General features: G+C 48.6%; 1 protein-coding gene and 1 long non-coding RNA gene across 3 annotated transcripts in view; one reads left to right on the forward strand and one right to left on the reverse strand.

Moving 5' to 3' along the window:
* Positions 1 to 20,040, reverse strand: part of LOC132390346 (NACHT, LRR and PYD domains-containing protein 3-like) — a 31,210-nt gene extending 11,170 nt beyond the window's left edge. Inside the window, exons 1-3 of the mRNA XM_059962954.1 lie at positions 19,202 to 20,040; positions 19,039 to 19,104; positions 12,950 to 14,684 (exon numbers count right to left, since the gene is read on the reverse strand). Of these exons, the coding sequence (XP_059818937.1) occupies positions 12,950 to 14,684; positions 19,039 to 19,104; positions 19,202 to 19,277 (1,877 nt within the window). The 5' untranslated portion in view covers positions 19,278 to 20,040. The remainder of the gene's footprint in view (positions 1 to 12,949; positions 14,685 to 19,038; positions 19,105 to 19,201) is intronic.
* LOC132390347 (uncharacterized) overlaps positions 1 to 26,410 on the forward strand; it is a 36,402-nt gene extending 9,992 nt beyond the window's left edge. The window contains exon 4 of one of the 2 annotated variants that reach the window (XR_009510875.1): positions 23,039 to 26,410. This is a non-coding gene — a long non-coding RNA (uncharacterized LOC132390347). Of the gene's footprint in view, positions 1 to 20,050; positions 22,867 to 23,038 lie in introns of those variants that run through there. The other variant, XR_009510874.1, reaches the window with a different exon arrangement.
* The last annotated feature ends 1,184 nt before the right edge of the window (positions 26,411 to 27,594 follow it).

Below are 27,594 nucleotides of genomic sequence, written 5' to 3' on the forward strand. Positions count from 1 at the left end.
GGGGATGGGAAGGAGTGACCCCACAGGAGGAAGGCGGATGGTGAAGGGAGATCCAACAGGAGGAAGAGGGATGGGGAAGAGAGATCCCACAGGAGAAAGGGGGATGGGGAAAAGAATTCCTAAATGAGGAAGGGGGATGGGGATGAGAGATCCCACAGGAGGAAGGGGGGTGGATAAATGAGATCCCACACGAGGAAGGGGAATGGGGAAGAGAGATCCCACAGGAGGAAGTTGATGGGTTATCGAGATCCAAGAGGAGAAAGGGGATGGGGAAGAGATCCCTCATGAAGAAGAGTGATGGGGATGAGAGATCCCACAGTAAGTGGGATGAGGAAAGAGATCTGACAGGAGGAAGGGGATGGGGAAGAGAGATACTACAGGAGGAAAGGGATCTGGAAGAGAGATCACACAGGAGGAAGGGGGATGGGGAAGAGAGATCCTTCAGTAGGAAGGGGAATGGGGAAGAGAGATCCAACAGGAGGAAGGGGGATGGGGAAGAGAGATCCCGCAGGAGAAAGGGGGACAGGGAAGAGAGATCCCACAGGATGAAGGGGAATGAGAATAGAGATCCCACAGGAGGAAGGGGATGGGTTATCGAGATCCAAGAGGAGAAAAGGGATGGGGAAGAGAGATCCCTCATGAAGAAGAGTGATGGGGATGAGAGATCCCACAGGCGGATGGGAATGGGGAAGAGAGATCCCACAGTAAGGGGGATGAGGAAAATGATCCGACAGGAGGAAGGGGATAGGGAAGAGAGATACCACAGGAGGAAAGGGATCGGGAAGAGAGGTCACACAGGAGGAAGGGTGATGGGGAAAGTGATCCGACCGGAGGAAGGGATGCGGAAGAAAGATACCACAGGAGTAAAGGGATAAGGAAGAGCTATCCCATAGGAGGAAGGGGATGGGGAACAGAGATCCCGCAGGAGGATGGGGGATGTGGAAGAGAGATCGCACAGGAGGACGGGGGATGGGGAAGAAATTTCCGGCAGGAGGAAGTGGATGGGGAATATGGATCCCACAGTAGGTAGCAGATTCAGGAAGAGAGATCCAACAGGAGGTAGGGGGATGAGAAAGAGAGGTACCACTGGAGGAAGGGGATCCGGAAGAGAATTCCCACAGAAGGAAGTGAGATGGGGAAGAGAGATCCCACAAGAGGAAGGAGAATGGGAAAATGAGATTCCACTGGCGGTTGGGGGATGGGAAAGAGAGATTCCACAGGACGAAAGAGATGGGGATGAGAGATCCCACAGGCAGAAGGAGAAAGGGGAAGAGATATCCCACAGGAGGAAGGAGATCGCGAAAAGAGATCCCTCAGGAGGAAGGTGAATGGGGAAGTGAGATCCCACAGGAGGAAGCGGGATTGTGAAGTGAGATCCAACTGGAGGAAGAGCAATGGGGAAGAGAGATCCTATAGGAGGAAGCGGGTAGGGAAAATGATCGCTTGGGAGGAAGGGGGATGGGTAAAGGAGATCCGACACGAGGAAGGAGGATGGGGAAGAGATATCCCACAGGATGAAGGGGATGGGGAAGAGAGATCCCACAGGTGGAAGGGGGATAGGAAAGAGACACCCTGCAGGAGGAAAGGGGATTTGGAAAAGTGATCCCATAGGAGGAAGGGGGACCGGGATGCGAGATCCCACAGGTGGAAGGGACTGGGGAAGAGAAATCCCACAGAAGGAAGGGGGATGGGGAAGACAGTTCCCACAGGAGGAAGAGGGATGGGGAACAGAGTTCCCACACGTCGAAGGGGAATAGAAAAGAGAGATTCTACGGGAGAAAGGGAATGGGAAGGAGAGATCCCACAGGAGGGAGGCGTATGGTGAAGGGAGATACAACAGGAGGAAGTGGGATGGGGAAGAGAGATCCTATAGGAGGAAGGGGGATAGGGAGAATGATCGCTTGGGAGGAAGGGGGATGGGTAAAGGAGATCCGACACGAGGAAGGGGGATGGGGAAGAGATATCCCACAGGAAGAAGAGGGATGGGGAAGAGATATCCCACCAGAAAAAGGGGGATGGGGAAGAGAGATCCCACAGGAAGAAAGGGGATGTGGAAGAGATATCCCACAGGAGGAAGGGGGATGGGGAAGAGAGATCCCACAGGAGGAAGGGGGATGGGGAGGCGAAATCCCACAGGAGGAAGGGGATGGGTTATCGAGATGCAAGAGGAGAAAGGGGATGGGGAGGAGATCCCTCATGAAGAAGAGTGATGGGGATGAGAGATCCCACAGGCGGATGGGAATGGGGAAGAGAGATCCCACAGTAAGGGGGATGAGGAAAATGATCCGACAGGAGGGAGGGGATAGGGAAGAGAGATACCACAGGTGGAAAGGGATCGGGAAGAGAGATCACACAGGAGGAAGGGGGATGGGAAAGAGAGATCCTATAGGAGGAAGGGTGATGGGGGAAGTGATCCGACCGGAGGAAGGGGATGCGGAAGAAAGATACCACAGGAGTAAAGGGATAGGGAAGAGATATCCCAAAGGAGGAAGGGGGATGGGGAACAGAGATCCCGCAGGAGGATGGGGGATGTGGAAGAGAGATCGCACAGGAGGACGGGGGATGGGGAAGAAATTTCCGGCAGGAGGAAGTGGATGGGGAATATGGATCCCACAGTAGGAAGCAGAATCAGGAAGAGAGATCCAACAGGAGGTAGGGGGATGGGTAAGAGTGGTACCACAGGAGGAAGGGGATCCGGAAGAGAATTCCCACAAAAGGAAGTGAAATGGGGAAGAGAGATCCCACAAGAGGAAGGAGAATGGGAAAAAGAGATCCCACTGGAGGTAGGGGGATGGGAAAGAGAGCTTCCGCAGGACGAAAGAGATGGGGATGAGAGATCCCACAGGAGGATGGAGATCGCGAAAAGAGATCCCTCAGGAGGAAGGTGAATGGTGAAGTGAGATCCAACAGGAGGAAGAGGGATGGGGAAGAGTTTTCCTATAGGAGGAGGGGTATAGGGAAAATAATCGCTTGGGAGGAAGGGGGATGGGTAAAGGAGATTCTACACGAGGAAGGAGGATGGGGAAGAGATATCCCACAGGAAGAAGGTGGATGGGGAAGAGATATCCCACAGGAAGAAGGGGGATGGGGAAGAGATATCCCACAGGATGAAGGGGATGGGGAAGAAATATCCCACAGGAAGAAGGGGGATGGGGAAGAGATATCCCACAGGATGAAGGGGATGGGGAAGAAATATCCCACAGGAAGAAGGGGGATGGGGAAGAGATATCCCACAGGATGAAGGGGATGGGGAAGAGAGATCCCACAGGAGGATGGAGATCACGAAAAGAGATCCCTCAGGAGGAAGGTAAATGGTGAAGTGAGATCCAACAGGAGGAAGAGGGATGGGGAAGAGTTTTCCTATAGGAGGAGGGTTATAGGGAAAATAATCGCTTGGGAGGAAGGGGGATGGGTAAAGGAGATTCAACACGAGGAAGGAGGATGGGGAAGAGAGATCCCACAGGACGAAGGTGGATGGGGAAGAGAGATCCCACAGGAAGAAGGGGGATGGGGAAGAGATATCCCACAGGAAGAAGGGGGATGTGGAAGAGATATCCCACAGGTGGAAGGGGGATAGGAAAGAGACATCCTGCAGGAGGAAAGTGGATTTGTAAAAGTGATCCCACAGGAGGAAGGGGGACTGGGAAGACATATCTCACAGCAGGAAGGAGGATGGGGAAGAGCTCCCATAGGTGTTGAGGGTTTGGGGAATAGAGATCACACTCGAGGAAGGGGGATAGGAAAGAGTGATCCTACGGGAGGAATGGGAATAGGAAGGAGAGTTCCCACAGGAGGAAGGCGGATGGGGATGGAAGATCCCACAGGAGGAAGGGGCTGGGGAAGAGAAATCCCACAGAAGGAAGAGGGATTGGGAAGACAGTTCCCACAGGAGGAAGTGGGATGGGGAACAGAGTTCCCACACATCGAAGGGGGATAGAAAAGAGAGATCCTACGGGAGAAAGGGGATGGGAAGGAGTGACCCCACAGGAGGAAGGCGGATGGTGAAGGGAGATCCAATGGGAGGAACGGGAATGGGTAAAGGAGATCCCACAGGAGGAAGGGGGATGGGGAAGAGATATCCCACAGGAGGAAGGGGATGGGTTATCGAGATCCAAGAGGAGAAAGGGGATGGGGAAGAGAGATCCCTCATGAAGAAGAGTGATGGGGATGAGAAATCCCACAGGCGGATGGGAATGGGTAAGAGAGATCCCACAGTAAGGGGGATGAGCAAAGTTATCCGTCAGGAGGAACGGGATGGGGAAGAGAGATACCACAGGAGGAAAGGGATCCGGAAGTGAGATCACACAGGAGGAAGGGGGATGGTGAAGAGAGATCCCACAGGAAGAAAGGGGATGTGGAAGAGATATCCCACAGGAGGTAGGGGGATGGGGAAGAGAGATCCCACAGGAGGAAGGGGGATGGGGAAGAGAGATCCCACAGGAGGAAGGGGGATGGGGAGGCGAAATCCCACAGGAGGAAGGGGATGGGTTATCGAGATGCAAGAGGAGAAAGGGGATGGGGAAGAGATCCCTCATGAAGAAGAGTGATGGGGATGAGAGATCCCACAGGCGGATGGGAATGGGGAAGAGAGATCCCACAGTAAGGGGGATGAGGAAAATGATCCGACAGGAGGGAGGGGATCGGGAAGAGAGATACCACAGGAAGAAAGGGGGATGGGAAAGAGAGATCCTATAGGAGGAACGGTGATGGGGAAGAGATCCGACCGGAGGAAGGGGATGCGGAAGAAAGATACCACAGGAGTAAAGGGATAGGGAAGAGATATCCCAAAGGAGGAAGGGGGATGGGGAACAGAGTTCCCGCAGGAGGATGGGGGATGTGGAAGAGAGATCGCACAGGAGGACGGGGGATGGGGAAGAAATTTCCGGCAGGAGGAAGTGGATGGGGAATATGGATCCCACAGTAGGAAGCAGAATCAGGAAGAGAGATCCAACAGGAGGTAGGGGGATGGGTAAGAGAGGTACCACAGGAGGAAGGGGATCCGGAAGAGAATTCCCACAAAAGGAAGTGAAATGGGGAAGAGAGATCCCACAAGAGGAAGGAGAATGGGAAAAAGAGATCCCACTGGAGGTAGGGGGATGGGCAAGAGAGCTTCCGCAGGACGAAAGAGATGGGGATGAGAGATCCCACAGGCAGAAGGAGAAAGGGGAAGAGATATCCCACAGGAGGATGGAGATCGCGAAAAGAGATCCCTCAGGAGGAAGGTGAATGGTGAAGTGAGATCCAACAGGAGGAAGAGGGATGGGGAAGAGTTTTCCTATAGGAGGAGGGGTATAGGGAAAATAATCACTTGGGAGGAAGGGGGATGGGTAAAGGAGATTCTACACGAGGAAGGAGGATGGGGAAGAGATATCCCACAGGAAGAAGGGGGATGGGGAGGAGATATCCCACAGGACGAAAGAGATGGGGAAGAGAGATCCCACAGGAGAAAGGGGGATGGGGAAATGAGATCCCACACGAGGAAGGGGAATGGGAAGAGAGATCCCACAGGAGGAAGTTGATGGGTTATCGAGATCCAAGAGGAGAAAGGGGGTGGGGAAGAGAGATCCCTCATGAAGAAGAGTGATGGGGATGAGAGATCCCACAGTAAGGGGGATGAGGAAAGAGATCCTACAGGAGGAAGGGGATGGGGAAGAGAGATACCACAGGAGGAAAGGGATCCGGAAGAGAGATCACACAGTAAGTGGGATGAGGAAAGAGATCCGACAGGAGGAAGGGGATGGGGAAGAGAGATACCACAGGTGAAAGGGATCCGGAAGAGAGATCACACAGGAGGAAGGGGGATGGGGAAGAGAGATCCCACAGGAGGAAAGGGATCCGGAAGAGAGATCACACAGGAGGAAGGGGGATGGGGAAGAGAGATCCTTCAGTAGGAAGGGGAATGGGGAAGAGAGATCCAACAGGAAGAAGGGGGATGGGGAAGAGAGATCCCACAGGATGAAGGGGAATGAGAATAGAGATCCCACAGGAGGAAGGGGATGGGTTATCGAGATCCAAGAGGAGAAAAGGGATGGGGAAGAGAGATCCCTCATGAAGAAGAGTGATGGGGAAGAGAGATCCCTCATGAAGAAGAGTGATGGGGAAGAGAGATCCCTCATGAAGAAGAGTGATGGGGATGAGAGATCCCACAGGCGGATGTGAATGGGGAAGAGAGATCCCACAGTAAGGGGGATGAGGAAAATGATCCGACAGGAGGAAGGGGATAGGGAAGAGGGATACCACAGGAGGAAAGGGATCGGGAAGAGACGTCACACAGGAGGAAGGGTGATGGGGAAAGTGATCCGACCGGAGGAAGGGGATGCGGAAGAAAGATACCACAGGAGTAAAGGGATAAGGAAGAGCTATCCCATAGGAGGAAGGGGATGGGGAACAGAGATCCCGCAGGAGGATGGGGGATGTGGAAGAGAGATCGCACAGGAGGACGGGGGATGGGGAAGAAATTTCCGGCAGGAGGAAGTGGATGGGGAATATGGATCCCACAGTAGGTAGCAGATTCAGGAAGAGAGATCCAACAGGAGGTAGGGGGATGAGAAAGAGAGGTACCACAGGAGGAAGGGGATCCGGAAGAGAATTCCCACAGAAGAAAGTGAGATGGGGAAGAGAGATCCCACAAGAGGAAGGAGAATGGGAAAATGAGATTCCACTGGCGGTTGGGGGATGGGAAAGAGAGATTCCACAGGACGAAAGAGATGGGGATGAGAGATCCCACAGGCAGAAGGAGAAAGGGGAAGAGATATCCCACAGGAGGAAGGAGATCGCGAAAAGAGATCCCTCAGGAGGAAGGTGAATGGGGCAGTGAGATCCCACAGGAGGAAGCGGGATTGTGAAGTGAGATCCAACTGGAGGAAGAGCAATGGGGAAGAGAGATCCTATAGGAGGAAGGGGGTAGGGAAAATGATCGCTTGGGAGGAAGGGGGATGGGTAAAGGAGATCCGACACGAGGAAGGAGGATGGGGAAGAGATATCCCACAGGATGAAGGGGATGGGGAAGAGAGATCCCACAGGAGAATGGGAATGGGGAAAGTGATCCGACAGGAGGCAGGAGATTGGGAAGAGAGATCCCACAGGAGGAAGGGGAATGGGAAGAGAGATCCCACAGGAGGACGGGGGATGGGTAAAGGAGATCCCACACGAGGAAGGGGGATGGGGAAGAGAGATCCCACAGCAGGAAGGGGATGGGTTATCGAGATCCAATAGGAGAAATGGGATGGGGCGATCCCTCATGAAGAAGAGTGATGGGGATGAGAGATCCCACAGGAGGATGGGGGATGGGAAAGGGAGATCCCACAGGAGGAAGGGGATGGGTGAATGAGATCCAAGAGGAGAAAGGGGATGGGGTAGAGAGATACCACAGGAGGAAAGGGATCGGGAAGGTATATCACACAGGAGGAAGGGGGATGGGAAAGAGAGATCCTATAGGAGAACGGGTGATGTGGAAAGTGATCCGACAGGAGGAAGTGGGTTGGGGAAGAAATTTCCGGCAGGAGGAAGTGGATGGGGAATATGGATCCCACAGTAGGAAGCAGAATCAGGAAGAGAGATCCAACAGGAGGTAGGGGGATGGGCAAGAGAGGTACCACAGGAGGAAGGGGATCCGGAAGAGAATTCCCACAGAAGGAAGTGAGATGCGGATGAGAGATCCCACAAGAGGAAGGAGAATGGGAAAGAGAGATGCCACTGGAGGTAGGGGGATGGGAAAGAGAGATTCCACAGGACGAAAGAGATGGGGATGAGAGATCCCACAGGCAGAAGGAGAAAGGGGATGAGATATCCCACAGGTCGAAGGAGATTGCGAAAAGAGATCCCTCAGGAGGAAGGTGAATGGGGAAGTGAGATCCCACAGGAGGAAGGCAGATGGTGAAGTGAGATGCAACAGGAGGAAGAGGGATGGGGAAGAGAGATCCTATAGGAGGAAGGCGGATGGGGAAGAGATATCCCACAGGAAAAAGGGGGATGGGGAAGAGGTATCCCACAGGAGGAAGGGGGATGGGGAAGAGAGATCCCACAGGAGGAAGGGGGATGGGGAAAAGAGATGCCACAGCGCTTGGGGTTATGGGGAAGAGAGATCCCACAGGAGGAAGTGGGATGGGGAACCGAGTTCCCACAGGAAGAAGGGGGATAGGAAAGAGAGATCCTGCAGGAGGAAAGGGGATTTGGAAAAGTGATCTCATAGGAGCAAGGGGGACTGGGAAGACCTATCTCACAGCAGGAAGGAGGATGGGGAAGAGCTCCCATACGTGTTGGGGGTTTGGGGAAGAGAGATCACACTCGAGGAAGGGGGTTAGGAAAGAGTGATCCTACGGGAGGAATGGGAATGGGAAGGAGAGATACAACAGGAGGAAGAGTGATGGGGAAGAGAGATCCTATAGGAGGAAGGGGGATGGGGAACAGAGTTCCCACAGGTTGAAGGGGGATAGGAAGAGAGATCCAACGGGAACAAGGGGATGGGAAGGAGTGACCCCACAGGAGGAAGGCGGATGGTGAAGGGAGATCCAACAGGAGGAAGAGGGCTGGGGAAGAGAGATCCCACAGGAGAATGGGGGATGGGGAAATGAGATCCCACACGAGGAAGGGGAATGGGGAAGAGAGATCCCACAGGAGGAAGTTGATGGGTTATCGAGATCCAAGAGGAGAAAGGGGGTGGGGAAGAGAGATCCCTCATGAAGAAGAGTGATGGGGATGAGAGATCCCACAGTAAGGGGGATGAGGAAAGAGATCCTACAGGAGGAAGGGGATGGGGAAGAGAGATACCACAGGAGGAAAGGGATCCGGAAGAGAGATCACACAGTAAGTGGGATGAGGAAAGAGATCCGACAGGAGGAAGGGGATGGGGAAGAGAGATAGCACAGGTGAAAGGGATCCGGAAGAGAGATCACACAGGAGGAAGGGGGATGGGGAAGAGAGATCCCACAGGAGGAAGGGGGATGGGGAAGAGAGATCCCACAGTAAGTGGGCTGAGGAAAGAGATCTGACAGGAGGAAGGGGATGGGGAAGAGAGATACTACAGGAGGAAGGGGAATGGGGAAGAGAGATCCAACAGGAGGAAGGGGGATGGGGAAGAGAGATCCCGCAGGAGAAAGGGGGACAGGGAAGAGAGATCCCACAGGATGAAGGGGAATGAGAATAGAGATCCTACAGGAGGAAGGGGATGGGTTATTGAGATCCAAGAGGAGAAAAGGGATGGGGAAGAGAGATCCCTCATGAAGAAGAGTGATGGGGATGAGAGATCCCACAGGCGGATGGGAATGGGGAAGAGAGATCCCACAGTAAGGGGGATGAGGAAAATGATCCGACAGGAGGAAGGGGATAGGGAAGAGAGATACCACAGGAGGAAAGGGATCGGGAAGAGACGTCACACAGGAGGAAGGGTGATGGGGAAAGTGATCCGACCGGAGGAAGGGGATGCGGAAGAAAGATACCACAGGAGTAAAGGGATAAGGAAGAGCTATCCCATAGGAGGAAGGGGATGGGGAACAGAGATCCCGCAGGAGGATGGGGGATGTGGAAGAGAGATCGCACAGGAGGACGGGGGATGGGGAAGAAATTTCCGGCAGGAGGAAGTGGATGGGGAATATGGATCCCACAGTAGGTAGCAGATTCAGGAAGAGAGATCCAACAGGAGGTAGGGGGATGAGAAAGAGAGGTACCACAGGAGGAAGGGGATCCGGAAGAGAATTCCCACAGAAGGAAGTGAGATGGGGAAGAGAGATCCCACAAGAGGAAGGAGAATGGGAAAATGAGATTCCACTGGCGGTTGGGGGATGGGAAAGAGAGATTCCACAGGACGAAAGAGATGGGGATGAGAGATCCCACAGGCAGAAGGAGAAAGGGGAAGAGATATCCCACAGGAGGAAGGAGATCGCGAAAAGAGATCCCTCAGGAGGAAGGGGGATGGGGAAGAGAGATCCCACAGGAGGAAGCGGGATTGTGAAGTGAGATCCAACTGGAGGAAGAGCAATGGGGAAGAGAGATCCTATAGGAGGAAGCGGGTAGGGAAAATGATCGCTTGGGAGGAAGGGGGATGGGTAAAGGAGATCCGACACGAGGAAGGAGGATGGGGAAGAGATATCCCACAGGATGAAGGGGATGGGGAAGAGAGATCCCACAGGAAGAAGGGGGATAGGAAAGAGACACCCTGCAGGAGGAAAGGGGATTTGGAAAAGTGATCCCATAGGAGGAAGGGGGACTGGGAAGACGTATCTCTCAGCTGGAAGGAGGATTGGGAAGAGCTCCCATAGGTGTTGGGGGTTTGGGAAAGAGCGATCACACTCGAGGAAGGGGGATAGGAAAAAGTGATCCTACGGGTGGAATGGGAATGGGAAGGAGAGATCCCACAGGAGGAAGGCGGATCGGGATGCGAGATCCCACAGGTGGAAGGGACTGGGGAAGAGAAATCCCACAGAAGGAAGGGGGATGGGGAAGACAGTTCCCACAGGAGGAAGAGGGATGGGGAACAGAGTTCCCACACGTCGAAGGGGGATAGAAAAGAGAGATCCTATGGGAGAAAGGGAATGGGAAGGAGAGATCCCACAGGAGGGAGGCGTATGGTGAAGGGAGATACAACAGGAGGAAGGGGGATGGGGAACAGAGATCCCGCAGGAGGATGGGGGATGTGGAAGAGAGATCGCACAGGAGGACGGGGGAGGGGGAAGAAATTTCCGGCAGGAGGAAGTGGATGGGGAATATGGATCCCACAGTAGGAAGCAGAATCAGGAAGAGAGATCCAACAGGAGGTAGGGGGATGGGCAAGAGAGGTACCACAGGAGGAAGGGGATCCGGAAGAGAATTCCCACAGAAGGAAGTGTAATGGGGAAGAGAGATCCCACAAGAGGAAGGAGAATGGGACAGTGAGATCCCACTGGAGGTAGGGGGATGGGAAAGAGAGCTTCCGCAGGACGAAAGAGATGGGGATGAAAGATCCCACAGGCAGAAGGAGAAAGGGGAAGAGATATCCCACAGGAGGATGGAGATCGCGAAAAGAGATCCCTCAGGAGGAAGGTGAATGGTGAAGTGAGATCCAACAGGAGGAAGAGGGATGGGGAAGAGTTTTCCTATAGGAGGAGGGGTATAGGGAAAATAATCGCTTGGGAGGAAGGGGGATGGGTAAAGGAGATTCTACACGAGGAAGGAGGATGGGGAAGAGATATCCCACAGGAAGAAGGTGGATGGGGAAGAGATATCCCACAGGAAGAAGGGGGATGGGGAAGAGATATCCCACAGGATGTAGGGGATGGGGAAGAAATATCCCACAGGAAGAAGGGGGATGGGGAAGAGATATCCCACAGGATGAAGGGGATGGGGAAGAGAGATCCCACAGGAGGATGGAGATCGCGAAAAGAGATCCCTCAGGAGGAAGGTAAATGGTGAAGTGAGATCCAACAGGAGGAAGAGGGATGGGGAAGAGATATCCCACAGGATGAAGGGGATGGGGAAGAGAGATCCCACAGGTGGAAGGGGGATAGGAAAGAGACACCCTGCAGGAGGAAAGGGGATCTGTAAAAGTGATCCCACAGGAGGAAGGGGGACTGGGAAGACATATCTCACAGCAGGAAGGAGGATGGGGAAGAGCTCCCATAGGTGTTGAGGGTTTGGGGAAGAGAGATCACACTCAAGGAAGGGGGATAGGAAAGAGTGATCCTACGGGTGGAATGGGAATGGGAAGGAGAGTTCCCACAGGAGGAAGGCGGATGGGGATGGAAGATCCCACAGGAGGAAGGGGCTGGGGAAGAGAAATCCCACAGAAGGAAGGGGGATTGGGAAGACAGTTCCCACAGGAGGAAGTGGGATGGGGAACAGAGTTCCCACACATCGAAGGGGGATAGAAAAGAGAGATCCTACGGGAGAAAGGGGATGGGAAGGAGTGACCCCACAGGAGGAAGGCGGATGGTGAAGGGAGATCCAATGGGAGGAAGGGGGATGGGTAAAGGAGATCCCACAGGAGAAAGGGGGATGGGGAAGAGATATCCCACAGGAGGAAGGGGATGGGTTATTGAGATCCAAGAGGAGAAAGGGGATGGGGAAGAGAGATCCCTCATGAAGAGTGATGGGGATGGGAAATCCCACAGACGGATGGGAATGAGGAAGAGAGATCTCACAGGAGGAAGGGGATGGGTTATCGAGATCCAAGAGGAGAAAGGGGATGGGGAAGAGAGATCCCTCATGAAGAAGAGTGATGGGGATGAGAAATCCCACAGGCGGATGGGAATGGGGAAGAGAGATCCCACAGTAAGGGGGATGAGCAAAGTTATCCGTCAGGAGGAACGGGATGGGGAAGAGAGATACCACAGGAGGAAAGGGATCCGGAAGTGAGATCACACAGGAGGAAGGGGAATGGGGAAGAGAGATCCTATAGGAGGAAGGGTGATGGGGAAAGTGATCCGAAAGGGGGAAGGGGATGGGGATGAGAGATTCCACAGGAGGAAAGGGATCGGGAAGAGATATCCCATAGGAGGATAGGGATTGGAAAGAGAGATCCCACACGAGGAAGGGGGATGGGGAAGAGATCCCACAGGAGGAAGGGGATGGTTTATCGAGATCCAAGAGGAGGAAGGGGATGGGGAAGAGAGATCCCTCATGAAGAAGAGTGATGGGGATGAGAGATCCTACAGGAGAATGGGAATGGGGAAAGTGATCCGACAGGAGGCAGGAGATAGGGAAGAGAGATCCAACAGGAGGAAGTGGATAGGGAAGAGAGATCCCACAGCAGGAACGGGTGTGTGGAAGAGAAATCTGACTAGAGGAAGGGTAATGGCTAAGAGAAATCCAACAGGAATAATCGGGATGGGGAAGAGTGATCGCACAGGATGAAGGGGGTGGCATTTGTCACAATACATCTCAATCTGATTTACTGCACTTTTACCCAAATCCATTTACTTGGAAACAGCACAATGGAACAGTTTTAGAGTTCTGAGTGAGAGATAAACCAAGTTACCTCAACTCCTGGCACTTGTTCAGCCCGGGTCCCAGCCGCTGGATTCCTTCACACTGAATGTGGCAGTTCTCCAGGTCGAGTTCTTTTATAGTATCACAGAGTCCGATTGCATGAGACAGGACCGCGCAGTCAACCGGGGTCAGTGTCATTCCATGGAATGAAAGTGTTTTCAGAGATCCCAGTGCGGCCTGAGCCAGTCCACGATTCTGAGACTCAAACAGGTAGTGCAATGTGTTCAGGAGTCTCCTTCTCCCAGTGTCATCCGTGTTTCCACTCTGGCGTTTAACCTCCTCCTTCACCCAGTCAATCACCCGGCAGGTTGTTTGATGAGGAAATGGACCCAGAAACTCCTCCAGGCCCCGAGCTGTCATTGGGTTGGAGAGACCAGCAACAAAACGGAGAAATACCTCAAATCGCCCATCTTGTGTCTTGTGGGTTTCAGTGAGGAATTTCAGGATATCCTCAGGATGTACTGTCAGGAATTGTGCGACTGCAGCTACAAACTCTTGGATGGTGAGGTGTGGGAATGTGTACACCACGCTGTGGGCAGAATCCTCTCTCTCCAAAAGCTCCATCAGGAACCCGGACAGGAACTGGGAAGGCTGCAGATTGAACTTGATCAAATCTCCGTCTGCAAACACAATCTTCTTCTCGGACACTCCTCTGTAGGCCATCTGACCCACCCTGAGAAACACATCATGGGCTCTCTCAATCTCACGACCGTGATTTTTTAGGATATTGTAAATATAGTAGGAGTACAGTTGGGTGATGGTCTTGGGAACTCTCTGCGGGTCCCTGACTCTTTGTGTGAAGAAGGGGCCCAGTGTCAGAGCGAGGATCCAGCAGTAGGAGGGGTTGTAGCTCATGGTGTACAGGATCTCGTTCTCCTGCACGTGTTTGAAAAGAGCTGCTGCCACCGTCTGATCTTCAAAATGCTTGATGAAATATTCCTTCCGTTCCTCACCAACAAATCCCAGGATTTCAGCCCGGACACCGATCTCCGCCTTTTCCAATAAATGTAACGCAGTGGGGCGGGTGGTCACCAGCACTGAACACCCTGGGAGCAGCTTGCCCTGGATTAAACTGTACACAATGTCCGACACTTCACACCACCACTCGGGATCTGGGCACTGGTGCTTGGGTTCTGTGTATCTCCGACTGTCCGCAAAATCAATTGTGTGCTTGAATTCATCCAAACCATCGAATATAAACAGCAATGCCTCTGGGTTCTTCCAGACCTCTCTCAGGATATTCCCAAAGTAAGGATACTGATCCAGAATCAGTTCCCTCAGGTTTATTCTGCAGTTAATTGAGTTTAAATCCCGGAATTTGAAACTGAAGACAAACTGGAATTGTTGGAATATATTCCCCGCGGCCCAGTCATAAACAATCTTCTGTACCATTGTTGTTTTCCCGATTCCTGGCACTCCGGCTACTGCTGCAGAACTGCCAGATTTGGATTTTCTCCGGGAAAAACTGCTGTGGAATAACTGAGCAGTCTCTATTTTTTCTAACGATCCACGGAGATGTTTCTCTCTATAATCCTCGTGGGCTCTGCCTCTTGCCAGCAGCTCGTGTTCCACCAGTCTCCGATCTCGAAGAGTAGAAATGACCGTGAGCTTTGTGTATCGATCAACCAGCTGGAAAACCTTCACCTTCTCCCTCATCAGGATCGTGTTCACTCTCAGTGTTTCAGTTTGTGCCCGCAGAGTCTCCTTGTGTTTCTGTTGAACATCTTCATGGGAACAGATAACATGGTCAAAATGTTAACTAGCTCAACTGACAAAGAACTTTATAACTGCAGTCCAATATTCTGTGTTTGAGATTACATGAATTGATTCAATGCTTCCATGGATATTAGGACAGAAAATAAAATTCTGTCCACAGACATAGGAACTGACAGCGATGATTGTCTCAGAAAAATATCTAATCCTCATATTCTGACACTAATTACTGATGAAGGTGAACATTCCCCTGATATCCTATTGCAATCCTGACTGCACTCCCGTTACAAAGTTTCACTCTGTTTAAAGCATTGTTGCGTCATTACAGATGATGTTAATGTTGATCTGGTGTGGAAATATGGAGAGCAGGACAACGTGCATTTTGGCAAAGCTACACACTGGGGTGTCACGGGTGTCCACTGCTCTTGCATCAAAACAAGAGCAGAATATGCCGGAAATGCTCAAGTCTGGCAGTGCCTGGGGGACAATCGCAGTGAACTTGTGGGTCGATAACCCTTCGGAATGGCAAGAAAGAAACTGGCTAGTTTGCAGTCACAGTGATGGAGGATTGGTGGGAAGATGGAATCTCTGTTAATGGAAGAAACCACAAGCGTCTGTCTCAGTGATGTACGTCGTGTCTGTGGGAGAGGGTGGTGAAGTCTTGACAACTGCTACTCATCAGTCTTGCTGTGGGGGTGTGGGGCTCTGTCTAATGAGGCCTCCGTCTGTCTCAGTGGTGTACGTCGTGTCTGTGGGAGAGGCTGGTGAAGTCTTGACAACTGCTTCTCATCAGTCTTGCTGTGGGGGTGTGGGGCTCTGTCTAATGAGGCCTCCATCTGTCTCAGTGGTGTACGTCGTGTCTGTGGGAGAGGGTGGTGAGGTCTTGACAACTGCTACTCATCAGTCTTGCTGTGGGGGTGTGGGGCTCTGTCTAATGAGGCCTCCGTCTGTCTCAGTGATGTACGTCGTGTCTGTGGGAGAGGGTGGTGAAGTCTTGACAACTGCTACTCATCAGCCTTACTGTGGGGGTGTGGGGCTCTGTCTAATGAGGCCTCCGTCTGTCTCAGTGGTGTACATCGTGTCTGAGGGAGAGGGTGGTGAAGTCTTGACAACTGCTACTCATCAGTCTTGCTGTGGGGGTGTGGGGCTCTGTCTAATGAGGCCTCCGTCTGTCAGAGTCGACCGAGGATGTCCTGTCCCTGCAAGCCGGGACACTCCGATCTGGAGAGGAAGCTTCTGCCGATGTTGCAAGCTCCCTCTCTCCCTGCATCTGATGTACACAAAGGAACGGCAGAGACTGACACAGCTTGGCACCAGAGGTGTTTCAGGAGATGCCAGTCTGCGTTGAACACCATTTAAGACTGCCTCAGGGGCTCTAGATCCACTGGGTTTACTCCCAAACTCTTCCCCATGAGGGGTACAGTTACAGAGCAGTGGATGTTTGAGGTCAGAGCTTTCCTGTTGCTGGGTGAGCTGCCAATCTCGGCCGACCAGACCCATCTGCCCAAAGGGACCAGTTGTAAGGAACCAGTAACCCGCCTTTACCCCTTCTCCTGTCGGAAGAAAAGCTTCCACCGGGCATAGTGGCTGAGCCAGACACCTGCATCCCAGCTGCCCGTTTTCCTCTCTCTCTTCTCTCTCTCCCCCTCCCTCCCCCTCTCCCCCTCTCTCTCACACACACACACACACACACACACACACACACACACACACACACACACACACACACACACACACACACACACACACACACACACTACTGTTCTTATGGAACTTGGAACTTCTGTTAACCAACCAAGGGAGAGAATCAAATGTTTTTTGATACAGTATAACATTGAAAGATGTCTTCTTTCCCCAGTGTTTGACATAGAATTACATAATTGATTATCAGTTGTTCCTTAAATTCATTCATAAGCTACAGGTATTCTTTCTGCTTTTCTGTATGTATTATGGTTATCTAAATAAGTGGTTATCGTTTATGAGATACATAATGTTACAATTTTATATATAAAATGTTCTTATTTTTAGGAGCCAGTAATAACATAGTAGGTGACCAATCAACAGTCATAAATGCAGAATTAAAGCTGTCCTTGAGGCTGGTGGGACATACCTTCAGCTTTTTATATTTTCTGCCACATGGGGGTATGAAAGGGAGAATGTTTGAGGGTTCATCAGCAAGGCTTTGGGTGGGGCTTGTGTCTGGCTAACTTAATTGAGTTCCTCCAGGAGGTGACAAAGGTGATGGATGAAGTCACAGATGGATGTTATCTACTTGGATATTGGCAGAATCTTTGACAAGGTTCCCACAGGGGAGGCTCATACACAAGGTTAACATGCCTGGGAACTGTGATGAATTGCCCTGGCTGGCGGGGAACCATATTGGATATTGGCAGAATCTTTGACAAGGTTCCCACAGGGGAGGCTGATACACAATGTTAACATGCCTGGGAACTGTGATGAATTGCCCTGGCTGGCAGGGAACCATATTGGATATTGGCAGAATCTTTGACAAGGTTCCCACAGGGGAGGCTCATACACAATGTTAACATGCCTGGGAACTGTGATGAATTGCCCTGGCTGGCGGGGAACCATATTGGATATTGGCAGAATCTTTGACAAGGTTCCCACAGGGGAGGCTCATACACAATGTTAACATGCCTGGGAACTGTGATGAATTGTCCTGGCTGGCGTGGAACCATATTGGATATTGGCAGAATCTTTGACAAGGTTCCCACAGGGGAGGCTCATACACAAGGTTAACATGCCTGGGAACTGTGGTGAATTGTCCTGGCTGGCGGGGAACCATATTGGATATTGGCAGAATCTTTGACAAGGTCCCCACAGGGGAGGCTCATACACAAGGTTAACATGCCTGGGAACTGTGATGAATTGTCCTGGCTGGCGGGGAACCATATTGGATATTGGCAGAATCTTTGACAAGGTCCCCACAGGGGAGGCTCATACACAAGGTTAACATGCCTGGGAACTGTGATGAATTGCCCTGGCTGGCGTGGAACCATATTGGATATTGGTAGAATCTTTGACAAGGTTCCCACAGGGGAGGCTCATACACAAGGTTAACATGCCTGGGAACTGTGGTGAATTGTCCTGGCTGGCGGGGAACCATATTGGATATTGGTAGAATCTTTGACAAGGTTCCCACAGGGGAGGCTCATACACAATGTTAACATGCCTGGGAACTGTGATGAATTGCCCTGGCTGGCGGGGAACCATATTGGATATTGGTAGAATCTTTGACAAGGTCCCCACAGGGGAGGCTCATACACAAGGTTAACATGCCTGGGAACTGTGATGAATTGCCCTGGCTGGCGGGGAACCATATTGGATATTGGCAGAATCTTTGACAAGGTCCCCACAGGGGAGGCTCATACACAAGGTTAACATGCCTGGGAACTGTGGTGAATTGCCCTGGCTGGCGGGGAACCATATTGGATATTGGTAGAATCTTTGACAAGGTCCCCACATGGGAGGCTCATACACAATGTTAACATGCCTGGGAACTGTGATGAATTGTCCTGGCTGACGGGGAACCATATTGGATATTGGCAGAATCGTTGACAAGGTTCCCACAGTGGAGGCTCATACACAAGGTTAACATGCCTGGGAACTGTGGTGAATTGCCCTGGCTGGCGGGGAACCATATTGCGAGAAATTGCTTTCGCTGACGGGTGGTCAATCTGTGAAATTATTGTCATAGTTGGCAGAGGAAGACAAGTCAATGGGTATACTAAAATGCAGGTCTATGTATATGTTGCTGATTCCGAAGAGCGTCAACATTTACAGAAGGCAGGATAATGGGGTTGAGAGGAATTGCGGTGCAAATTCACTGAGCTGGATGGCTTAATTATCTGCCTAAGTCTGATGGTTTTAGGGAGCATCTAGAGTATTGTGTTCATTTCTGATTGGGGATGATTGGAGAGGTTGTAGAACAGGTTCACCAGGATGTTGCTTGGATTCGGTGGCATGTGAGGCAAGTAGAGGTTTGAGAAACTTGGACTGAGTGTAGCTGCTATTACGAAGGAGAAGGTGCTTCGGAATCTGAAAGGTCACCTGGACTGGGTCATACTGTGTGTCAGGAGCATGTCTGGGGTGAGTGGGGATTCCCAGAGCGTTGGGACCTGGAGTGGAGGGTTCAGAGACACAAGGGCTGGATTAATACAGTAACAGCTGGAACAGCTGGAAAAATACATTTTACAATGTTCAGGCTACAACGAGAGATGATCTGAATTGTAACCTGAAACCAGAGATCGGCAAATGATTGTTGGTGGATTTTCGTTCCCAGATTCTGACAAGTCACAGTATAACATTTGAGATGTGGTTTGAACGGAGCATTTCATCACTCACCTGTCAGTTCAGTGGGTAACTCAGACAACCCTTGTGCGATGTTCATGTAGTCCTCTGGGTCAGGACCTTAAATAAAAAGAAATAATTCATGAAAACCGAACTAAAATAATTACAACTATTTAGTTCAATGTGCCTTTGTGTTCAGTGTGTGGTTTTAACATACCGAGCTCCTGTATCTCCCTCAGTATCCTGCCCAGCTTCGGTAACTCAGTCCTCCACATCACAAAGGATTCCCACATTGCCCGTCGGGCCCGGGAGCCTTTGCCATTCACCAAACTGAGGAAGAGTCTGGAACTCTCTGTCCGGTTTCCCTTCTCCGTCAGTTCAGTGACTTTCTATAAAAGCAAACAATTAATTTATTTATTGTGGAGTAGATGGACAGACATGGCGAATCTCACAGTTTAATATTCATGCTGGATTAATGAGCTGAGGTGAATTTGACCGACGGTCCTGATAAGATGCAAAATTAATTTTAGACTGAATGCCTGTTCAACAGTACAGATATGCAGACCTTGCAATTATGTCATAGAACAATATGACGATTACAGCACAGTAACACAGTCCGTGCCGACCTGCACTCAATGGGATCTGAGCGAGACGGGATTGCAGAGTGGTGTTGGGGGAATGGCAAGACGGGAGCTCCAATAGCAGCACGTGTTGACCTGTTCAACTTGCCCCTCTAACTATTGTCCACAGTCCTCGAACTCTTCATTTCAAATTATCGCTGCACACTTTGAAGCTTATGGACATTTTAAAACTGCGGGTAGCTGACCAGAACAGCACACGATATCCTACCTACGGCCTCACCAAAGTGTTGCACAGCTTCAATATAGCAGACCAACTCCTGTACTCAGTGAACTGATTGTGAAGGTCAATGTAATTAGTGCTCAATAGAAGCCGCTTTCCTGGAGTTAACGGTCTGTATTCACAGTTCATTTTTAAATACTGAACACGAAAGTGCAACTATTCAATATGTGCTACTTAACTGTTTGTATCTTTCCTCACAAAACAGACCACCTCACAGTTGCCTGTATTAAATCCCATCGGCCATGTCTCAACACATTTTCCTGCCAGACAACGTCAAGCTACAAGCTTGGATAGAGTACCGGGCTGCAGCAACGACGTCAACCTCGTCCGAACTGTTTTCTGATTCAGCTTTCTACATCGACATTTATGTCATTAACATAGATGATAAATAACAACAGACCTAACACAAATCACTGCAGTTCACTTGTCAGAGTTAAAGAATCAACCATCCACGCTCTGCACATCCAGAAACGAACGTTCATCACTCCGTCCACAAACCGCAGCTAAAGTCGTGCGGGCGCGTAAATGTTTATTATGAAATGTCCCTGGAATAATGCTCTCGATCTCGTTTAAATGATCAGAAGAACATACGTACAGCGTGTTCCGTCATTCAAAAGACTCGAAATGACTGGAACGAGAGAAAGATCCCATCTTCCACTTCAATGAAGCGTACTCTATTACACCAGCTAAGCTAATGTCCCGCCCTCAATGTCAGAAGTGAATGTGCTCCGCCGCATGTGAAAAAATCTGTTTAAAGTTGTTCAGCATTATTGTCTATGTTGGAAACACCACTGATCAGAAAACGTCCCATTTCAGCAGCTGACGCCAGATATCTTGGAACTTAAATTGGCAATGTCCATATTATCATTTGTTTTTAAGTTGGTAACTTGTTTCGTGCCTTGGCGAAACGACTTTCTTGCATGGTGACAGAGCGAGAAAACACTTCAATGTAAGCGTTTGTGTAACTGCTTGCTCCTAATGTGAGTGATGTAATAATCACACTAATTGTCTCAGGGGAATTATTCTGAATTGCATATAAATCTGTAAAACCTGGCACCAGTCCATATGTACATTTACAACTTCGGTAAAATCAAACTCTGCTTCTGACAAAATACGGTATTTCCAGTGATTGACTACATCTCGGGTATTTTCCATCTTGTATTTGGTCTGGTCAGTGGTGGGCCAGGCTAGCCAATGTCACCATCATCATGGTCAGCAAAGAGATTGCCAGTGTATGTGCAGTAATTGTTCTGAAAACAAAAAAGAAAAAAAAAACAATAAAAGTGTTCGTCATGATGGGAAACCACGGTAAAGTTCGGTTGTACAATATAACACTCTACCCATCATTGCACAGTAAGTCATTCAGTGACAATACTATTCAATTGCCAGATCAGGACCATTGCCTCTAGCCACTGAATACAAATGGCACATGTTTATGCAACTCCCGGTTCTGATTCCACTGACACGCAGATGAGTCCAGATTTAAATTAGAATCGATAGGTCATAATAATGAATGTGAAAGTAATTCAGTGTCTGCTCTGTCAGGACTTCTTTTAGTCTTACAAATGAAAATATGTGTCCGAAGCTGGGAAATGTCAGGAGGAAACGGCAGAGTGTTGAAGAAGAAGTGTATCTCCTCCACCTGTTTTCATCTCTCACCTTCCGGAGCGTGTGCATACTCATCCGGTTGTGTTTCAGGCTACAGCTCATCCTGCAGAGACCACTTTATTCTGTTTTTTGCAATGTTCTATCTCATCCGAGCAATTTTTACAAATTATTTCAGTCTTTAAAAAGCTATCTCAATTTCATGGTGTACAGGCATACAACTGAGCGTGTCTCGTTATTCTGCAAGTGTCGATTCATAATGGGTTAACTGTATCTCGCAATGACTGTCATCAATCTGACTGGTGATGTCCAATAATTCTCTCCTGTTGTTATACACAACTTGCTTGAAACAACAAAATCATACACATTTATTCGCTGGAAACAGCACATTTTTAAAGGCTAAGTTTATGTAACATATGTTTACATGTGTACAAGGTATTTTAATAGTTATACTCACTATCTTATCCCTGGTACGAGATATGAGAGGAAATCTTATCGGTTGTGTAAAGTAAATGAAAGCTTGCCATTCTCATGTTCCCCGGTGGTTTCCATTATCTGGAACTATGAACAAATGCTGCACCTATTTTCGTTACTGCGGTTCTTTATCCGCGAACCCACTGAATATTGTCCGGATTTTTATTTCGTGCAGACTGACTAAATAAAAGAGTGTAACGGGACTTGCATATAAATAACACCGAATTTCATTTAGAATTACGAAAATAAAAATGTGCCGTTTCCTCGACATATAATCACGGCCAAATCTGATGATAGAAACATAGGGTGATTATTTATTCTTATACGCTGGGTCGCACCAGATACGTATGAAAAATAAAGTGCCATCAAAAGCCAAGGTTAAATGTCTTTATGTCCACTGATACTGCGGCACTCTGGTACATTGACCGTACGATATCTCTCTGCGCTGTACAAACGCTACATATCAAGTTCAGAATTATAAGCTGTACGAAAATTCTGTCCACATTACATAACCATCTCCTACTCCACATGGCACTATAAATGGCACTATTGACTAAAAACATAGAAACATAGAAAAATTAAGGCGTGCAGAATGGGTCCTTACTTTAGAAATTCCCTGGTGTTACCCATAGCCCTCTATTCTTCTGAGCTCTGTGTACTTATTCAGGAGACCCTTTGAAGACCCTATCGTATCCGCCTCCACCACCTTCGACGGCAGCCCATTCCGTGAACTCACGACTCTCTGCTAAAAAAAATACCCCTGACCTCTCCCGTGTACCTACTTCTAAGCACCTCAAATCTGTGCCCTTTCAGACTTGACAAATGCCATCTGACTATCCACAAGATCAATTCCTCTCATCATCCTATACACCTTATGTGATTTCACATTTGAGGTTTAGATTGTGCAGTTTGTAATTTTCGGATCTGTCTGCATTGTATATGCTGCAGGAGCACGGCCATTGACAAATAAAGACACGAAGAACATGCTCTGATATCCAGCGACAGTGTGATCATTGATTACAGGTCAACGTCACCAACGGTATGATTGGGCCGAAGAGTATTTTTTGTAAAGAGGGGTATTGATATGATTTTATAGTTATACTTCCTGTTTTAGGGATGGACATCATAAGGTTGGACAAGCAAGGAAATTACCAGTATACTTCGAGATGGTCTGAATAAGCAGTGACATTCTCTGTGAGAGAGATCGTGGGACTGAATCAGCTGTAATAAAAACATTACCGTATTGATGGAACTGGACAAGCGGAGACATTATCTGTGTTGTCGGTGGCATGTCAGAGTAAGCAAAATAACACCAGTGTTGTCAGTGATGTGCCTGTCGACCTGAAAGGACGGAAATAACACCACTTTGTCTCCTCACAGCCCAGGAACGGAGTCAAATTATCTGTCTCGTAAATGTAATCCTTTTCAATCAGTTATGTATATATATGTCTACTAATACGGCTATCTATCTATTTGTGTGCACACACTGGCGATAAACTGAAAACATCTTTCTTTGAAATAGCCGTGGTGGCAATTTCTGTGGAATGTGCAGAATAATATCTAGAAAACTGATGTATACTTGAAATGATTGTGAAAACCGCGAAAGGTAAAATCCTGCAAGAATATCAATGCGGAATGTCCTACTTGATTTGTTTGTTTTATTCACATTTCCTATTTAATTTTTGTTTATTGGTTTTGACTGTCCATCGTTTCCGCCGATGGCGTGCTATTTGAAATGAAGAATTTCCTAGTGGAAAAGCCGTTGCACTGGGACAGTTCCACTCTCTACGTCACACATATCCTGATCCCATGGCAGGGGAAATCGGCGAGATTGGAGACCATCTTGGCTGCAGCGGATAGCACCCTGCGCCTTGTTTTACCCTTCGCTCTCCATTAATCGCTGCAACACAGCATTCCGAGCTATTATATCTTGTAGTGGATCTTCTCTGTCCCGTCCGGGATCAGATTCCCTTGTTGGCGTAAAGAGTTCTCTCTCTCTCACCAGGTTCGAATGATCCCCGCTCCTCTCACCTGGTTTAGCCCGCCTGCCGAAGCTGTGCACCGGCGCGTTTCCAAAGTTGCATGCACACAGATACTTGGAACCACCAGTGAAAGCTGGGTGGCAGGGTGAGACCAGATGTGGGGGAGCTGCCCTTAGGTGGGTCACGACAAGCCCACGACCAGAAGTGCCAAACAAAATTTTGCTTATAACTTTTTTTTTAAAAGGAAGAATATTGGCTGTTTTATTTTGGCACGAAGTTAACGTGCCAAATCTGAGAAATTTTAATAAATAACCATTTTCATAATGTGATCAATCAGCACCAAATAATCAACAGTTCTTATCTTCGGCAGAACACAATGATTCCCTATTAAAAGAAGGAAGGCTTTTGGAAGATAAGATAAAGTAATTGTATCCCTGTTCCTGAAATTGGAAGCCGTTAGTAATTCAATGCTTGTTGTAGTTGATGATAATTTGCATAATGAATATTTATGGTATTTATTTCATCAGTACGCGATCAATATATTCACACCATCAATGAAAGTAATTGTATTCGACGCAGATACACCACCTGAATATTTTGCAGAACTGGCAGAACAACACATTCCAGCAAAAATTGTCCGGTCGGCCAGAAGCCCGTGGACATCTCCCACTGAGGACCAGACAAACTATCCTCTCACGCTTGAAGTTTGGCGCGGTCTACTGTACTTTCACTCAAATGACTCGAAATGACTAGAGGAAGCGAAAAAAAAACATTATTCTATACACCCCTCCTTCAATAAAGTGTATCCAATTTCAACTGCGGAGCTAATCTCCCCCTCCATGCGAAAAGTGATTGCCGATGTGACAAAATAAATCTGTTGACAATAGGTGCAGAAGTAGACCATTCGGCCCCTCGAGTCTGCACCGCCATTCTGAGATCATGGCTGATCATTCACTATCAATACCCAGTCCCTGCCTTGTCCCCATATCCCTTGATTCCCCTATCCATCAGATATCTATCTAGCTCCTTCTTGAACGCATCCGGAGAATTGGCCTCCACCGTCTTCCGAGGCAGTGCATTCCACACCTCCACAACCCTCTGGGAGAAGAAGTTTTTCCTCAGCTCTGTTTTAAATAACTGACCTCTTATTATCAATCCATGCCCTCTGGTACTGGACTCTCCCAACATCTGGAACATATTTCCTGCCTCAATCCTATCAAATCCTTTAATTATCTTAAACGTTTCAATCCGATCCCCTCTCAATCTCCTCAATTCCAGCGTGTACCAGCCCAATCTCTCCAATCTCTCTGTGTAAGACAGCACTGCCATCCCAGGAATCAACCTAGTGAATCTACGCTGCACTTCCTCAATTGCCAGAATGTCCTTCCTTAAACCTGGAGACCAAAACTGTACACAATATTCCAGGTGTGGTCTCACCAGGGCCCTGTACAAATGCAAAAGGACATCCTTGCTCTTGTACTCAATTCCCCTTGTAACAAAAGCGAACATTCCATTTGCCCTCTTCACTGCCTGTTGCACTTGCTCATTCACCTTCATTGACTGGTGAACTAGGACTCCTAGGTCTCTTTGCATTTCTCCCTTACCTAACTCTCCCCTGTTCAGACAATATTCTGCCCTCTTGTTCCTGCTTCCAAAGTGGATAACTTCACATTTATCCAATATAAATGTGTTGGAAGGTGATTGTTCATGTTGATTGCCTGTGTTAGAAAGACCACTGATCAAAAAATGTCCCATTTCAGCAGCTGGAGCCAGGTGTCTTGGAAATTAAATTGGCAAGCCTCATATTATTTTTTTGTTTAAAAGTTAATACTTGTAATTTCCGTTGGGGGGAGATGACTTTATCACCCAGTGACAGAGTGAGAAAAACATTTTAATGTAATTGTTTGTGTAGCTCGTTGTTCCTAATCCGACTGACACGATAACCACACTAATTGTCTCTGTGGAATTACACTGAATTGTACATAATTCTGTAAAATCGATCACCGGTCTATATGAACATTTGAAACTTTCTGTAAACCTGAACTCAGCTTCTGACTGAATATGCGATATCCAGCGATTTACTACATCGCAGCTGTTTTCTACCCTACACTTATAGCGATCGGTATCCCAGGTAATATATGGAGCTGCTCGCTATTTGTATAGCGCCGTCGACTTGTTTTTGTTCCGCTGCATTGTTTGACTTTTAATGAGCACAAATGCTACCATCGCCTGAAATGTGATTCAAGAATTGAGGATTCAAGCATCTGATATGCTTTCTTTTTTATTTCCCATACTTTTTCGATGTGATTTTTGTTTTCCTTTTGTCAGTTATATTGGCGTCGTATCTGCCACACTTAGATATATGACCTTGATCGGTTTTATGAAACGACAGTGGTCACTTTTCCTGATTGGCTGTTTTTTCAAATGAGGGGCCAGTCAAATATCGACACGCAGGACTGTTTTTGTTTTCATAATCACTACATTATAATGTATGTATTAATGCTCTTTTGTGATTACAATTTCAGTAAACTCTTCAGCTGTTTCTACTCTAATAATTTAAATGGCATTGCTCATGGTGATGTTTACTGGATAGATCCACAGCTTCCGGCAGGAAATCGGATACCTCCCTTGAAACTGTCGGAAAGTAGCCAGTTCATACTGGTCCTCCAGCCGGAGAACAGAAAGCATTGAATTTCTCCTTTTCACTTCCAAAAAAAAAAAATCAACCTTGCAAAACATTGGAAGAATAGTGATCATTCAGATAGTTGTAATTGACGGTAATTCTGTTTTTTTTTTCTCTCTCTCTAAATTTTTTTCTTTATTTTTTTCTCTGTTCTAAATTTCTTGTAGTTAATTTAATAGCGATTGTGATCCTATCTCGGGGAAAATGCGGACTCTCCAAATGCATCACCCGTTACCTGGTAGGAATGGCAACAGCGGATCTGATGGTGGTTATAGTTTTTGCTTTAGTGGAACAGACCAACAACATCTACGTTTATTCCAGATCCCTGCTCATCACTCCTGTCTGCGCCCTGACACTTGTGTTTAGGTTTGTAGCGACGGACTGTTCTGTTTGGTTTACGGTCAGCTTTACCTTCGATCGCTTCATCGCGATATGTTGTCGAAAGCTGCGGGAACGATACTGCACCGAGAGGACCGCAAGAGTCGTCATGGTGACCGTGGTTATAGTGAGCTGCGGTAGAAGTGTCCCGTTTTACTTTGCCGTTGAACCTTACGTCATCATTGACAACACGCCGTGGCGTTGCACCGTCACACATGAATATGCTACTTCTCCCCTGTGGAAGGGAATCGAATTATTCGATAGCATTTTAACACCGTTGCTACCAATCGGCTTAATGCTCGTCTTCAATGGGTTAACAGTAAGAGATATCATTGCGGCCAATGGAGTTCGCAGAGGGTTTCGGAACAACGGTGACAATCAGAAAGATACCGAGGTGGAAAAACGCAGAAAATCGATGATTTTGTTGTTTGCAATATCAGCTAATTTCATATTATTTTGGATGCCCTATGTAGTTCGTTCCGTGAAATGGCAAACGAAGAACTATTTTTATCTGGACAGATATTTCAGTTCCCCTGTGTATATTCTACAACAATTTGGGTTCATGTTGCAAATTCTGAGTATGTGCACCAATACATGTATCTATACACTGACGCAGAGGAAATTCAG

This window comes from Hypanus sabinus, unplaced genomic scaffold (genome assembly GCF_030144855.1).
Source record: "Hypanus sabinus isolate sHypSab1 unplaced genomic scaffold, sHypSab1.hap1 scaffold_870, whole genome shotgun sequence".
NCBI lineage: Eukaryota > Metazoa > Chordata > Chondrichthyes > Myliobatiformes > Dasyatidae > Hypanus > Hypanus sabinus.